General features: G+C 45.1%; 2 protein-coding genes across 2 annotated transcripts; both read right to left on the bottom strand.

The window, feature by feature from the left end:
* Nucleotides 1-7,275: 7,275 nt before the first annotated feature.
* Nucleotides 7,276-9,494, bottom strand: LOC131264536 (uncharacterized). Its single transcript, XM_058266826.1, has 3 exons — nucleotides 9,387-9,494; nucleotides 7,891-9,340; nucleotides 7,276-7,292 (listed from the first exon to the last, which is right to left on the bottom strand). The coding sequence occupies exons 1-3, from the start codon at nucleotides 9,492-9,494 to the stop codon at nucleotides 7,276-7,278; spliced, it is 1,575 nt and encodes a 524-aa protein (XP_058122809.1).
* Nucleotides 9,495-9,600: 106 nt separating this feature from the next.
* On the bottom strand, nucleotides 9,601-11,559 carry LOC131264535 (uncharacterized). Its single transcript, XM_058266825.1, has one exon. The coding sequence runs from the start codon at nucleotides 11,557-11,559 to the stop codon at nucleotides 9,601-9,603; it is 1,959 nt and encodes a 652-aa protein (XP_058122808.1).
* Nucleotides 11,560-16,577: the final 5,018 nt, after the last annotated feature.

The raw sequence follows: 16,577 nt of genomic DNA, 5'->3' as shown, positions 1-16,577 counted from the left end.
AAGAACGCCGATGACCAGTTGATGAGAACCGACTCGTACCATCCACCACTTGAATGGAAAATCGCCGTTCGCGCACCCAAGAAACGATCCTCCAACATCCATCCGCATCGCACGAATTTTGCCAGAACGAACATCCCAGCACTCCGGACTCGGATTCGAGCATTTGATGAGCGTTTCAGCTGTTCTTCGTGTGATATACTCGATCAGGCAGTTGATTTATTCACCGAGTTCATGAATGGAGCTTTCGCATCTTGTGAACCTGTTTCACAACGCAAACGTAGCCCCATTTGGGCCGATTCTACACTGGCTCAATTGAAAACAAAAAAATTTGCTGCTGCCAGAATCCATCGCCGCCATAACAACCCTACAACAAAAAGATACCTCTCGTCTGTGACGGGTATTTTCCGCTCATATAACCACATCCGCTACCAGGGCTATCTCGTAGGTGTGCGCAAACAGCTTACTTCGCGCCCTAAATCCTTTTGGGGATACGTTAACAGTAAACGCAAAAACCAGGCACTCCCGCGCTTAATAACCAATAAAAGCTACTCGGCCTCTACTCCAGCAGACATTGCGGAACTTTTTGCCACACGCTTTGAAGACAGCTTTGTGCCGCAAACTGCATACACTACCTCGCCACTAACGTTTGACGTTCCACGTGATGCTATCGACTTTCAATTGCCGGACATCACGGAGTCTATGGTACTCTCGTATCTCGCGAGCATCAAGCCTTCTACCAACCCGGGACCTGATGGTATCCTAGCGTTTGTTCTCCATCGCTGCCGCTTTGAGCTCGCTCCAATCCTCGCTAGTATTTTTAACGCGTCGTTAAGAACTGGCCAGTTCCCAAGCATCTGGAAAACATCTAGCAGGGTGGCCACTCAACCGGGAAAACCGGGAAAACTGGGAATCAGCCTTGAATTTAATTTTTCCCGGAAAAAAACCGGGAAAACCGGGAATTTCGCCGAAAAAACCGAGAATATTTTTCATATAATATTTTTTTGAGATTTACATATTTTATTCTCGTAGCGTAATTATATTTTCCTTTAAAATTGTCACTACATTTCAATTGTTAAGGGCGACATTTGTTGTCAGCTGTTTGAAGGTCCAATGTATCCATATTGCGTTTTCGTTTCTTCCAGTAGTGCCGGCGTAGAGGCAAAGCGAGAAAGCATGATGATTTTGTCGCCAGGGAAGCAATGTGTACGAAAGACAAACGCATCGAGGGTTAACATTCGTAACATGGTAACGGGGATTTCCAGTTGAAATTGTAAAAGCATTGATCATCTGTTTAAACACTCGATATGAAATGGCAAAGCAACCAAATGTCTTTGTATATGCTTCAGATAGTAGCCAAAACAGTTACTTTAAATCTAGTAAATCTACTAGCTGAAAAGCTAATCGCTTCCTATGATATTGTACGAAAATATTCACAGCGCTCAAATCCGTCCTTTGAAATTTCAATTGCAAACTCCTGTCCTTCTACCAATATTTCCTGATGAGATCCTTTATCCTGTTGAGTTTATAAGGTTGCTTGTTTCGGGACGATCGCACGCGGTGCAATCTCTTGCTTCACTTGTTATGAATGTGTCACTATGGATGTAACTTTCGGATATGATCTGAACGATTTCTATGATTGCAAAAAAATTGCCGCTTTGGATAGAATTTCGGTCGCGGTGTGGTCATTACTATTCGTACGGAAATAATTATGTATGTTTCATTCTATTTGTCAGCAATGGTTTGATATGGATAAAGTTATTTGTTTTACCTTTAACTGCTAACCACTCTCTGGCTGGTGTGGTAGATGGTGGAGGTGGTGGACTTGCTGCGTCGCGAACTTTAACCGTTTAGAGCTTTTACGCGCACATGAGTCGCGGGCGGACTCTGCTGACCGGACAGCATGGAAACACTTAGGGTGTTTCCCAAATACACGGTACGGAACGTTGGGAAGCGTCGGGCCTTACCTCGGGTAGGGGGACTTCGACGTTCCGGGAGAAAAAAATAAATAGACACGAGGTTTAATTTATCATTATCTCCGATGCACTGGCTCTCTTGTCCAACTATCGGTTCTTTATTTATACCAACTTTTTGAACGATTTTACACGGTTTTTAGGAAAGTGTTTGTGACGGTTGCCGAAATAGCTGACTCGGCTAGATGATGTCAACTTGTGTTATAATTGGTGAAAGTGGTAAAGGGTGGTTTTCCGGTGCGAACTAGTACATAGCCTACGCTGCACTTTGAGTGCGTTTACCTCTTGTTTACCAGCTAGCTTGTTGGTAAACCCTTCGTATGCCAACCGATTGGTAAGCGCCTGTTGTTTATGAAATAATATGCATAGGTGAGGTGATTCTATCACACTGGTGTATTGGTTGTTATGGTATGGGATCTTATTGCATTCCGGCATTCGCTAGACGAGTGTACTGGTCAGTTTTTAATCTTGGTGAAATGTAGGTCATTTGAGTTGTTGGTGTGTTTGCTTGAAATTTTGATAACGTGAATCATTTGTATTGACGTGTTTATGAAAGTCTGATCCATGCATTGTACAAAGAATCTTCGAAGTGTTCCAATTAAAGAAAAGTTTAAGTAAAAATAAAACACATTTAAGATACTTCAGGCGTTATTTTTCACAACTCCCCCTTGAACAAATTTATTAATTTATTATTTTTCGAAGAGTTCAATTAACTTCTGCCAGATTACTTAGCTTGAACTTGTTTCATCATATATTTGAGGTATTTTATGTTAGGAAGATCGTAAAGTTTTGCTATAATCATGCATAAACAACAAAGTTAATTATTAAAATATTTTCGATACAAACTATAAGTTAACAACTTCTTCTAATTATTGCGCAATTTGGCAATAGGAAACGTAGTCGTTTGATGCACTCATTTGAACTATATCTATAACCACTAATTTTGAGCATCTGGAGCGACGGAATCTGCAAGAAGTCATCGACAGTCCACTGGTATGGGAAGAACCGCAAGTAGAATGCATTAAAATTAAAAGTAAAGGGTAACAGTAGAATAATGGCGGATATAGTTTACCTACCTCGTCCCAGTTGTGAATCGAGAGTACACTGATTTTGTGTAATGGCATTATTTTAAGCAAACCATCAGTCACATATTGCTCGTTGGGATACATGTTATTTAAACTCAACTTAAACAGATGAGGTAATCGATCGAGCTATTCCAAAGATTTGATAGATCGAGGTAATGATTTCCCGCTGATCTGAAATGCAACACCACAAACAATTTAAATTCTTTTTTTGATTTGTACAAAAAATAGTGTGACACGCAGGTTAGTACCTTATTACATGATAACTTCAAACATCTAAGAGATAAAAGGTTATTGCAGATAAATTGAAGACATCGATCCTGAACAAAGTTTTCTAGACATAGCTTAGTGAGATATGGTGCCGCCGTACATAATCTTTTGAAGAACATCAACTGATCTTCTATGTCATGTAAGTAAGCTACATGAAGTCCTTGCAAAGAAGGAATTGGTTTACATTCGTCAAATACGTAATGCGGAATCGTGCCATTCAATTCAAGGGTCTGCAAGAGAAAAACGAAGCATAATTTTACTATCAACGAGCCTATTTCCCAATTTTTTTAAAAATATTTTGCAACTTACATTCAAATGTTCCAGATTCGCCAATTCAAGCAACGGAAGATTTTCTAATTTGTATATAAAGATTTTCAATTTGTTTGTAAAGATGGCAAGGAATGTTATTTCCCTGTTATTGTTTTATGTTGTGTAATGTTAAGGAATGGTCCACCAAACTGTTGATGAACGGTTGAGCTATCCGACATTTCAGTGTTGCACGTTGAAGATGTTTTGATCCAGATAACTTAATCCATGGAGCAGTTTATTCCATTGGGTAACAATTTATAACATAGAATTAGCACATGGTTTGTAATTCAGCTCGACTCGTAGACTACTTTTGGTTTAAAAGCGTGTAATTTCCATAATAATTAATCAGACTTGTAAGAATGACCATGACCAACGTCACTTGTCAGGTGAAGGTGGATGGAAAACTCTCAAGTTCCTTTGCTACCACCAAGGGACTGCGCCAAGGGGATGGGCTTGCCTGCATACTCTTCAACCTAGCGCTAGAGAGGGCCATCCGAGACTCGGAGGTGGAAACTTCGGGGACCATCTTCTATAAGTCAATCCAGATCCTGGCATACGCTGATGATATTGATATTATTGGTAGAAGACTCTCCTATGTAGCAGAAGCATACCAAAGGATCGAGCAAGCGGCGAATAACCTCGGACTGCAGATAAACGAGGGAAAAACCAAGATGATGGTGGCACCATCAGCGGCCCTGCCAACAATTGCCGAAAGCCTACGCGGGGGTGACGTACAAGTAGGTGAACGCACTTTTGAAGTCGTCCAAAATTTCACCTATCTTGGGTCAAAGGTCAGCACCGACAACAACATTGAAGATGAAATTCGCGCTAGGGTGCTGGCAGCCAACCGGTCATATTACAGTCTGAGAAATCTCTTCCACTCACGATACCTGTCAAGACAGTCGAAGCTGGGACTATACCGAACATACATAGTACCAGTGCTCACATACGCCTCCGAGACATGGACTCTGTCCAAATCTGACGAAACCCTCTTAGCCGTGTTCGAGAGGAAGATGCTCAGGAGGATTTTTGGCCCCGTATGTGAGGAGGGACAATGGAGGAGCCGTTATAACGACGAGCTCTACGAGCTGTACGGCGACCTTACTGTCGTACAGCGAATTAGACTCGCCAGGCTCCGGTGGGCTGGTCATGTCATGAGAATGGCACCGGACGACCCAGCCCGTAAAGTCCTTTTAGGCTGTCCCCAAGGACAGAGGAGGCGTGGTAGGCCTAAATTGAGGTGGAAGGATGGCGTAGACGAAGCCGGCAATAAAGCCGGGATACGGAATTGGACCAGCGTGGCGAGCGACCGTGAGCGGTTTCGGATGGAGCTTCGTCAGGCCAAGACCGCTCAGCGGTTGTAGCGCCACATAAGTAAGTAAGTAAGTAATTTCCATAGCTTTTCAGTGGTCGTCGACATCCTGTATTTGCTGCGAATCTAATTTTCTTTTTCCACCTTCTTCGAAAACAATCTATTGACAGTTTTTAAAGTTGCCAACTTTCTTCGAGCTTAGTAAAATAACTCGCCGTCGGAACAATCCTCCCATTCGTCCGATGATCCAGTAATACCTATAGCTTCGTCAACGACGTCGTTAATCCAAACTGAGAATTCCTCGAGCGATTTCTTGGGTAGATCATTGTTGAGCTTGTTGAACTTTGCGCTTGCAACGCGGGGCAAAAGTTTGATCAGCTCTGGCATCAGCTTCTTATCGTACGATGGTTGGACGACGAAGTTCTCGTCTTGCGCAGCTAACCAAATATCATCGATAACCATGGCGAAATCGTGCAGCTCCGTAAATTCGTCCTTCGGAATGTTTGCGCGATCGCGCAATCTCTTCATGAGATGCTGGATGCGTACATCGTAGGTTGTTGCTGCTTTTTAGGTTTTTTGCCCTGCGGTTTTGGTTTAGTACCCTTCTTCAGCTCCGTCGTAGGCTTCACCTCGGGGGCTGCCGGCGCCGGATCATTTTGCGCTCCATTTGTGATAGCTTTAGCAGTGCCGGTAGCTGATAGCAAAAGCTGCGCAATTTCGGCATCCTTATCCTTTATCAATACCCGGGTAGATTGATACAGTTCCTTCCAGCCTTCCACCTGCCGGCGAAGCGTTTCGATTTCTTCCTGCAATAATGCCGCGGAATTCGATGGGCCAGGATTGCTTTCACTTTCCTTGCCGGTCGCCTCGAAGGATCCTATTGTTTCTAACGCTGGTGGCAAGGCCTCTAACAGTTCATTTTGGCTTGCGCTTAGCTTATTACTTTTCTCCGCGATCTCTAACTTTACTGCTTCGGCCATAGTGTATTTACGTACTTTTGCCTTCCGAAACGACGTAAGTTCAACAATAAACCAGACATAAAACCACAATTCCCATTCAAGATAAAGCCATCAACAAAACCAAAAACAACAACCTTGATTTCTAAAAGCTTCGGAAAAACGATTTCACAAAACGAATACGTAAGTTCATTGTTCTTAAGAACTACATCCACCGATTTCAGTTGATATCTGAAGTGCCTGTATAAGGTTAGAGTGCTTTCTGTATCACACACCATCTGGATTGCCTGGAGGTTTGGAGCGATGGTACAGAAATCAATCGCAGTCAATAGCGTTGTGCTATTAAACCACATTTCCCGTACAGAAAGTTGTTTTAACTCCGCCAACTGGCTAAAACCGTTTGTACGCACTTCCATATCTTCAAGCTGGTTCAATGAAAGAGCCTTCAAAGTTGGAACCTCCAGTAGGATGCGCTTGATTAGCGACACTTCATTGTTCCACTCTAAATCTAAGCTCACTAAAAATCTTTCGAAACGCTGTAAAATGGTAACGAATTTCTCGCAAGTGCCTCTATTGCTGGCACTGAACCGAATATGGCGATACCGTCTTTGACTTCTTCTGAGTACGTTTAATGAGCCACGTTTTACATAATCGTTCGCTACATAAAAGCGCACGCGATCTAGTCCGCGTCCAGAAAATACCAACTGCGACCACTGAAAGCACACTAAGCTGGCAGTTTTTAACTCAGACACGGTCAAGTAGTCGAAAATGATTCCAAGAATCTACAAAACAAAAAAAAATATTTAAAACAACGAACTGTGTTATTAGCATAAAATAAACTCACTTCATCTGGTAAATCACAAATTTCTATTGTTTGCTTAGTAGAATTATCCATTGTGCAGAATGAAATATTGTTCAACGCATCAAAACCGCTACACAAGAATTACTAGATGTTTTCTCCTTTCAATCTTTCGTAAGTATCTCTTTTGACTAAAAACCCAGTCTACTGCGACCAAAACTATGTCAGTTTGTTCGATCCAAAGAAAGTACTATGGTATGTTGATTCGCAACTGTGGTATGCATGATCTAGTCGTAATGATTCTTCTTGGTGTAACGACCTTGTTGGTCATGCATGCCCCGTTAAGGGCTTACGAGACTTTTTTTGACCCTACTAGGTAAAACGGCCCGGTTACGCGGCCCAGTTACAGGACCCAGGTATAGGACCCGGTTACAGTGCCCGTTTACAGGACCCGATTACTGGGCCCGGTAAGTGGGCCCGTTTACAGGTCCAGGATACAGGGCCCGTTGATAGGTCCCAGTTGCAGGGCCCGTTTACAGGGCCAGGTTACAGTGCCCGTTTACAGGGCCCGGTAATGTTATGATTGAGAAAATTCTATGAGCGAAAGAAAAACATTATTCATTTCTATTTTTGAGCCATATTAAAAATTAATTTGTCTTTTATGTCAAAAATGAAGTTGTTCTACAACATCTTTATATACATTTTCTTCTTCTATATACGCTCAAGAAATGTGTGTTGTTGCAATATAAGTTCAGTTTAGGATTCTGTATAATCCCAACCCGTATGGGTTGTCCTTGTTTTCCTTCAGTTTTTCAAGAGTTTTTGATTTTGAAAATTTTGAAGTAATTTCCTTAAAGTAGTCTTTAACACATAACTTACATGCAGTTGTAAACTACCTTAGAAACCATAGAGACATATAACAGATAAGTTAATCTATTATGAGCAATCGAAATGTAGTAAACCTGCATAAACTGGAAAAAACCGGGAAAAGCTGGGAAAAAACCGGGGAAAAACCGGGGAAAAACCGGAAATTTGAAATCATAATCTGAGTGGACACCCTGTATAGTCTACCTTTAGGCGTCGCAATATCGTACATTCTGCCACCTTAAAATTGGATAATTTGAACTGTTTTCGTTTGGCTTTAATAATACACAAAATTTTACCAATGGTCTAGTCACTGTAGTTCCCTTACTTGTACGCAATGTAAAGACACGCGCTTTGCCATCCTTTCCAGGATGCTCCTCGGTTACGCGTGCTAATGGCCAACACGATGAAGGCACATTATCCTCCTTGATTATAACTAACGTTCCTGGCGTTACTGTGGTTGTACCATCCTTTGTCCATTTAGATCGCGCCTGCAGTTGTTGTAAATACTCCTTCTGCCAACGGTTCCAAAAGTGCTGGCGAAGTTGTTGAACATGACGCCAGTGGTTCAACCGGTTCTCGGCTTCATACAGCAAGCAGTGGTCCGGAATGAGCTGTAGGTTCGTTCCAACCAGGAAATGTCCAGGAGTGAAGGCTGTCATATCGTGTGGATCGTCTGACATCGATGTTATAGGCCGGGAGTTGACACAGCATTCTATCTCGTCCAGCAGCGTAGACATGTCCTCAAACGAAAGTGTTGTCGTTCCTAAAACGCGTACTAGGTGATATTTCATGGTTTTGACGGCGGCTTCCCACAGTCCTCCGAAGTGAGGAGCTCTCGGGGGGATGAACTTCCATGAAATCTTCCGTTCTAGTGTCCAAGTCTGAATGCTCTGCTGGTGTTCAGTTGTACGCAACAGCTTGTACAACTCGTTCAGCTTGTTTGCTGCTCCCTTGAAGTTCGTCGCGTTTTCCGAGTGAAACTCCAATGGCAACCCACGACGAGACACAAACCGTCGCAATGCTGCTAGAAACGCTTCCGTTGTCAGGTTTGACACCAGCTCGATGTGTACGGCACGGGTGGTGAAGCATACAAATATGGCGACGTATGCCTTCACGGGCGCCGCCCGTCGATGGCCACCTTTCAGGAACACTGCACCACAGTAGGCAACCCCGGTGATCGAAAAAGGAAGGGCCGGTGTTACTCGGACAGCCGGCAGGTCAGCTATTATAGTTGCTGACGATGATGGTCGGGCGCGGAAGCAGGTGTGGCACTGGTGGAATACCTTCCGGGTGAGATTTCGGCCACTTGTGATCCAGAAGCGTTGTCTGCACGTGTTTAGCATCAGAGTTGGTCCCGCATGAAGTAAGTGTTTATGGAAATGTTCCATCAGCAGACGAGCGAATGGATAGCTGGCAGGAACAACTAGTGGATGCTTAACATCCTCCACTAGCGGTGAGTTGGATAAACGTCCTCCAACCCGGATGATTCCGTCAGCTCCCAGTTGCTCTGCTTGCACTGAAGGATCTGGTGTCGCAAGCAGCGGTGAAGGCCATTGATCTTCTGGCAGGCTCATCCAGGAAGGACCCTGCCACCATAGGGTACTGGAGAGGAGATCTTTGCCCAAACATCCTCGGGAAGCAAGGTCAGCAGGATTGTCGACTCCTGCGATGTGACGCCACGTGCAACCCTCCGTTAGTTGTTGCACCTGCGATACCCGGTTCGCAACATATGGCTTCCAGGAGTTCGGTGATGCTCGTAGCCAATGTACCACAGTCTGTCCAGAAGACTGCCAGAGATTCTGGGTTTACCGCAGTTCTTACTCGGTCGAATAGCAAGCTGGCCAACTGAGCTGCGCACAGTTCAAGCCGAGCGATAGAGTGCTTGCTATTGAGGGGCGTCACCTTGGTTTTTGAGGCGAAGAGCTCCATTGTGCGATGTCCCTGGGCATCGCAACTACGGATGTAGCAGCATGCTCCATATCCTTTCTCCGAAGCATCGCAAAAGACGTGGTATTGGATGGTGGTCACTAAAGATCTAATGGCGACTCTCGGAATGCTGATGTTGTGAATATGGGCTGGATGCTCGGCTTTGTTGGGCCACATGATGCAACACTGCTTCCTCGTTTGATGCCCATTTCCGCAGCTCAAATCCACCCTTGGCAAACAGTTGTTCGGTTTGCTGTTGCAAAGTTTGAGCAGCCTCGGGTGAATCAGCTCCAGACACAAAGTCATCCACGTAAAAGTCAGAGAACCGAGCCGCTGCTATTGGAAACTCACTCCCATGATCCAATACTGTTTGTTGCAGAGATCTCACCGCAAGGAATGGTGCAGAAGCGGTTCCATACGTCACAGTATTCAACTCATATTCTTCGATGGGATCATGGGGCGAAGCTCGCCACAGAATCCGCTGCAGGGCGCGATCGCTGGGATGTACCCATACTTGCCGGTACATTTTTGCCACATCTCCTGTCAGGGCAATTTGATGAGTTCTGAATCGCATCAGGATCGATGTAGCATCTTGTTGAATTGTTGGTCCGATCATCAGCGTATCGTTCAACGACACTCCTGTCGATGACTTGCTTGATGCATCGAACACAACCCGACACTTCGTGGTGGTGCTGTCGGCTTTAAAAACAGGATGATGTGGGAGGTAGAACGTTGTCTGACTATCAACTGCTGCTGCCACCTTTGTCATGTGGCCTAAGCGGAGGTATTCGGCCATAAACTCCACGTACGCCTTTTTTGTTTCGGGTTCTCGCTGCATACGTCTCTCTAGTTTCCCGATCATGTCAGACTTTCTCGGAAGTCGGACGACATATCGGCCGGCTTGGTCTCTGCTTGTAGTGGCCGCGTAGTGGTCCTCACAGGCTCTTTCCTCGATACTCCAGCTAGGGAAACTGCCTACGTCTTCTATTGCGAAGAATTTTCTCATCATCGTAGTCAGCTCATTGGTGTGTATGGCAACTGAACACACCACTGACAGCGACTGCTCTGCGATCGGGGCTGTGCCACTTACAACCCACCCAAATTCCGTTTCTTGTAGTGACGGCATGCCTTCTCCAAGTGAGATTCGTACGGTTTTTAGAAGCTCGTAGAAGCACGCAGCACCCAGGATGAGATCGATGCCACCAGGCTTGTGGAATGTTGGGTCAGCCAAGACGCAGGCTGCTGGAATCATCCACTGGCTATGGTTTATGCGATGGGCTGGCACGTCTGCTGACAGCTTGGGCAGTACCAGCATCTCCAGTGACGTCGAGAATGATGAACAGCGCGACTGGATGGTGGCTCGTACTGATGATTTCACGTTGGTCGCTTGGCTGCCACCAATCCCCGACAGCGGAATGCTCACCGACTTACGAGGTAGGTTTAAAAACTGTTCTAACCTTCCCGTGATGAAGTTGGACTGTGCTCCACTGTCCAAGAGAGCCCTTGCAGCATGCATCATCCCTGCGCTGTCAGTGATGTACAGTAAGACGGTTGACAGCAACACAATCGATGGTATCACCGTGTGAAGGGATATTGTAGCTGTACGGTGTTCTGCTGCAGATGCTGGCTGTTCGTGACGGATCTCGATGGCGGCACTAGTCCCTTCGTCGTGGAGCAAGGTGTGATGTTTCTGCTGGCATCGACGACACGTCCACTTCGAGGGGCACCTTTTGTTGAGATGACCAGCTCCGAAACTGTTGAAACAACGTTTCCAACTTCGAAGCTTGTCACGTTTGGCTGGTAACGATAGTGCTATAAAATCTGCGCACTTGCTGAGCGTATGGTTGTCATGGCACATGACACATGTTGCGGTCGGTGACGGTGTAACGGTCGATGTGAACGCCTTTGTAGGTGCCGGCTTTGGACGAAATGGTTTGTCCGTACTGCCTGCTGCACAGCTCTTCAACACTTCACATTGACGCGTGATATAGTCGAAGGTACGGAACAAATCCGGAAACTCGCCGTGTTGCAATGTGAGCTCCCATGCCTTTCGAGTGTTGGCGTCCATACACGACGCGAGGATGTGTGTGATGATGAGTGTTATATCCTACAAAGGAAGGAAGCTGGCAGCACTGGAGCTGCCAGATGCATGGATTGACAGCCGGGCAGGACGACGGATGGACCACATGCGGTCAGTAGTGTCCCAACCACGAAGCAGGGCAGTCAAGGAAGACAATACGTTACACACTACAAATACTACCAGTTGATAAAGTAATACTTTACACATTACAAATACCACAATTGGCGACGAGGAAGTCGAACTTGCGTTTTTGCTAGTGTTATACAGTGAAAAGTGCGTGAAGGACGAATGGCACCTGCGCCAAAACGCACAACGGATTCAACTGCTGCCCCCCCTGCTACTACCAGTGCCGCTTCCCCTGCAACCAGGTCAAGAGCCGATTTGACCGCTACGGACACCGCCGCCGGTTCTACTGCTACCATTCCTACTACCGCTGCAGGTGTCACGGGGACAATGCAGAAAGGAACGAGCCCGTTCGAGCCGTTTGACCCAAATACGGCAAAATTCGATAGGTGGTTGGAAAGATTGCAAATTGCTTTCCGCATCAACCACGTGGGCGCAGAAGATAAAAGGGACCATTTGCTCCACTACATGGGCGGGGCAACGTACGATGTACTTTGCAACAAATTACAAAATACAGCGCCGGACACTAAAACATTCGATGAAATTGTGAACATCCTGAGAGCACATTTCAGTCCAACGCCGTTGGAAATTTTGGAAAATTTCAAGTTTGCTAGCCGCAAGCAATTGGACCACGAGGCGTTAAGCTCGTACTTGATGGAGCTAGAAAAGTTGGCCCAAACGTGCAATTTTGGAGATTATCTCGAGAAAGCGCTGCGAAACCAGTTCGTGTTCGGATTAAAAAATCGAACAATACAAGCGCGATTGCTCGAAGTACGGGACCTGACGCTAGCGAGAGCAAAGGAGATCGCATTCGGGATGGAGATGTCCTATCGTGGTACCGATGAGTTGCATGGCCGAAGTACAATGCGAACCGAAGTACAATACATCGAACACGGTTCAAAGAAAATTAAGAAGAAAGCTGCACCGATTACAAAGAGGAGTTCATCATCGCCTAAGCACACACAACCGAGAGCATGCTATCGATGCGGGGACCCGGACCATTTTGCTGATAAGTGCAAGCATAAAGCCTCCGTTTGCAATGCGTGTAAAAAACGAGGGCATTTGGAGAAGGTGTGTCTGACGAAGGGCAGAAGGACGGACAACGCACACCATCTGGAGCAGCCGGAGATCATCAACAGTGTTTTTCATTTGAGTGCCGAAACCGCTGGTAAGTACTGGCTGAGCCTTAAAGTTGACCAATCCCTATTGAAGTTCGAAGTCGACACCGGATCTCCCGTTTCACTTATAAATACGCATGATAAAGAAAAATATTTTGGCAATTTAGAAATTCTCCCCACTAACATCCGATTGATTAGTTATTGCGATAATGACATAGGTGTGTTAGGAAAAGTGTTGGTTGCAGTCACCGTTAATGATGAGAAGTGCATGTTACCACTACATATTGCACGGTCCAACCGCCATCCTCTGCTTGGCCGTGACTGGTTAAATACATTGAAGCTAGACTTCAACCGCGTTTTCAGACCTGGAGCGCATTACGTTTCTTACTGCGATGGTGGAAAGCAAATGATGGAGTTAAATGACCTGTTGAAGAAATTTCCGCTCGTTTTTGATGAAGGTATGGGCAAGATTAAAGGCATACAAGCTTCACTGACAGTCCGTAAAAATGCGAAGCCAGTTTACATCAAAGCGAGACAGGTACCTTTTTCTTTACGTGATACAATCGAAAAAGAAATAAATAAATTTATTAAAGACGGAATATGGGAAAAAGTGGATCACGCCGAGTGGGCTACCCCCTTAGTTGCTGTGAAAAAAGCAGGTGGCAAAGTGCGTTTGTGTGGTGACTACAAAATAACCGTCAATCCTAATTTGCTGATCGACGAACACCCTCTGCCAACAGTAGAAGAATTGTTTGCCACCGTGGCGGGAGGTGAAACATTCTCAAAGCTGGACCTATCGCAAGCTTATTTGCAACTGGAAGTACGGCCAGAGGATAGGGATTTGCTTACGTTGAGTACACATAAAGGATTGTTTCGACCCACCAGGCTTATGTATGGTATTGCCTCTGCTCCAGCCATATTCCAACGATTGATGGAAGAGATCCTACAAGGAATTCCAGGTGTTGCTGTCTTTATTGACGATATTCGGGTCACCGGCCCTGACCAAAAATCTCACTTGAAAAGACTAGAGGAAGTTTTGGAAAGATTACACAAGTACAACCTTAGAGTAAATAGGGCAAAGTGTGATTTTTTCTGTGATCGAATCGAATATTGCGGATACATGGTCGATAAAGACGGAATCCATAAAATACAGAAAAAGATCGATGCAATACAAAACATGCCAGCTCCTAAAAACAAGGAACAAGTGCGATCCTTTGTTGGGCTGATAAACTACTACGGTCGATTTTTTCCTAACCTGTCCACAATACTGTTCCCCTTAAACAATCTATTGAAAGATGATGTTCCTTTCATCTGGAGTCCCAAATGTGAAAAATCATTAGTGACAGTTAAACAAGAAATGCAATCTGATAGATTTCTTACTCATTACGATACGAAGCTTCCAATAGTGTTAGCGACTGATGCATCTCCATATGGAGTTGGGGCAGTTCTTAGTCACCTGTATCCGGATGGAACAGAAAGACCCCTGCAATACGCCTCACAGACGCTAACAAGAACACAACAAAAGTACTCGCAAATTGATAAAGAAGCTTATGCTATTATTTTTGGTATTCGAAAGTTTCACCAGTACCTTTACGGTCGTACATTTACGTTAGTTACAGATAATAAACCCATTAGTCAAATATTTTCAGAAACAAAAGGGTTACCTACTATGTCCGCGATTCGTATGCAACATTATGCGGCATTTTTACAAGCTTACGACTACAAGATTCGTCATCATCGATCGTCGGATCATTACAACGCAGACGCGATGTCCCGGTTGCCAATCTGCACCACTGATCCCGAGACGGAGATTCAGGAAACAGATTTGATTGAGGTGAATGCCATAGAGACCTTACCTCTTACCGTGGACGAGCTGAGTACAGCAACTATGCAAGATGATACCGTTCAAGAACTGCTCCGCGCCTTGAGAGTAGGAAAAACGGTAGAGGCAAGATACAGATTTGGCGTAGACCAAGAACAATTTGGTTTACAAAAAGATTGTCTAATGCGGGGAAGTCGAGTGTATGTACCACCTTCCTTACGTCCGAAAGTGTTGAGTGAACTTCATTCAACGCATTTCGGTATTTGCAGGTTAAAGGCCCTGGCTCGTAGTTATTGCTGGTGGGAAGGAATTGACAAAGACATTGAGAACCTGGTTAGGGATTGCGGGACCTGCCAGGCCGCCAAAGCAAACCCTCCAAAAGTAAGTTCTCATTGTTGGAGTCCTCCTTCTGCACCCTTTCAAAGAGTTCACGTTGATTATGCAGGCCCCTTTTTAGGATTCTATTACCTTATACTGATTGATGCATACACTAAATGGCCGTCTGTATATGTGGTGAACAATACAACTACGGATACAACCATTCGAATGTGTAGAGAATTCTTCAGCACTTACGGAATACCCTCTGTATTAGTGAGTGACAATGGACCTCAGTTCACTTCAGGAGATTTTGCTAGGTTTCTTAAAACTGAAATCTCTAAATTGCGAACGATCGCAGGTACATAGAGAAATTTGTAACATTTTACTCACGTATCGCAAAATGGTACATCCAGCCACTGGATTCTCTCCGTCAATGCTAGTCTTTGGACGACAAATACACTCGAGACTCGATCTCATGATTCCCACAAAAGATACAAATGCAAGTGAAGTGCAGTCTAAAATTCGAGAACTAATAGTTGGCTCAAGAGTTGCCGTGAGAGAATACCTTCACGATAATAAGTGGAATTTCGGAACGGTTAAGGAACGATTAGGGAAGCTCCACTATATGGTGCAACTTGATGACGGTCGGGTCTGGAAGCGTCATATTGACCAGTTGCGCAGGGTTGGTGAAAATGCACGAAACTCTGAGACAGACGAATTTTCTTTACGCCCTGAAGAGAGTCGTCGTCAAAGTGATGCAACCGAAGCTTCTAACATGCCTGACAGTCAAAGTCAAAAGTACGATTCGGAAGTAAACATGCGTGACACTAACACTGCTCCCATTGAAAAACCGAATCCTAAACACACTAATACTCCTACTACCCCTACTCCTAGTACCTCCGAGATCCCATCGACTATGAACCCCAATGTAGCGGTTGGTGGACTCTCTGGTCCAGCAGGACTGCCAGCGGACACAGGACTACGTCGATCCCAACGAGTCACCCGACCCCCGGAGAGGCTGAAACCCTAGGAAGCAGTTTCTTTGCGGGGAAGAGCTGTTATATCCTACAAAGGAAGGAAGCTGGCAGCACTGGAGCTGCCAGATGCATGGATTGACAGCCGGGCAGGACGACGGATGGACCACATGCGGTCAGTAGTGTCCCAACCACGAAGCAAGGCAGTCAAGGAAGACAATACGTTACACACTACAAATACTACCAGTTAATAAAGTAATACTTTACACATTACAAATACCACAATGAGGTTGCTGGTTTCGTCGATGTTCTTCTCTAAGAACTGCAACCCATCAACATGACCCTTGCACGCTTCTACAAGTGAGCGAAGATCGCTGGCTGCTTCGCGTTGCACGGGTTTAAGTTGGAGCAACCCAGCAATGTGTTCGAATTTTCGTCCAATTGTCCTACAGCAGACTTTTCAATGTTCGACATACTTGCCGCAACATTTTTTCGTCCTCTCCCGATAGCATTGTAGTTGCTACATCACTATCCTCTTTGTCACTCGTAGCCTCACTTTCCTCGGAGATTATACGCCGTACACGCTTGCCTGTGTTCCGCATCAAAGAGCGTCTCATAACAATCGAGCTCGTATCAGACTGATCACTATCT

Source organism: Anopheles coustani, chromosome 2, assembly GCF_943734705.1.
Source record: "Anopheles coustani chromosome 2, idAnoCousDA_361_x.2, whole genome shotgun sequence".
NCBI lineage: Eukaryota > Metazoa > Arthropoda > Insecta > Diptera > Culicidae > Anopheles > Anopheles coustani.
The sequence above is the reverse complement of the archived record's forward strand: the minus strand, read 5'-3'. Positions and strand labels throughout refer to the sequence as shown.

Coding starts and splice junctions, on each gene's coding strand:
- LOC131264536 (XM_058266826.1), bottom strand. CDS start 9,494: ATGGAGCTCTTCGCCTCAAAAACCAAGGTGACGCCCCTCAATAGCAAG. Junction 9,341..9,386: donor CCAGCTTGCTATTCGACCGA/GTAAGAACTGCG, acceptor TCTTCTGGACAG/ACTGTGGTACATTGGCTACG.
- LOC131264535 (XM_058266825.1), bottom strand. CDS start 11,559: ATGGACGCCAACACTCGAAAGGCATGGGAGCTCACATTGCAACACGGC.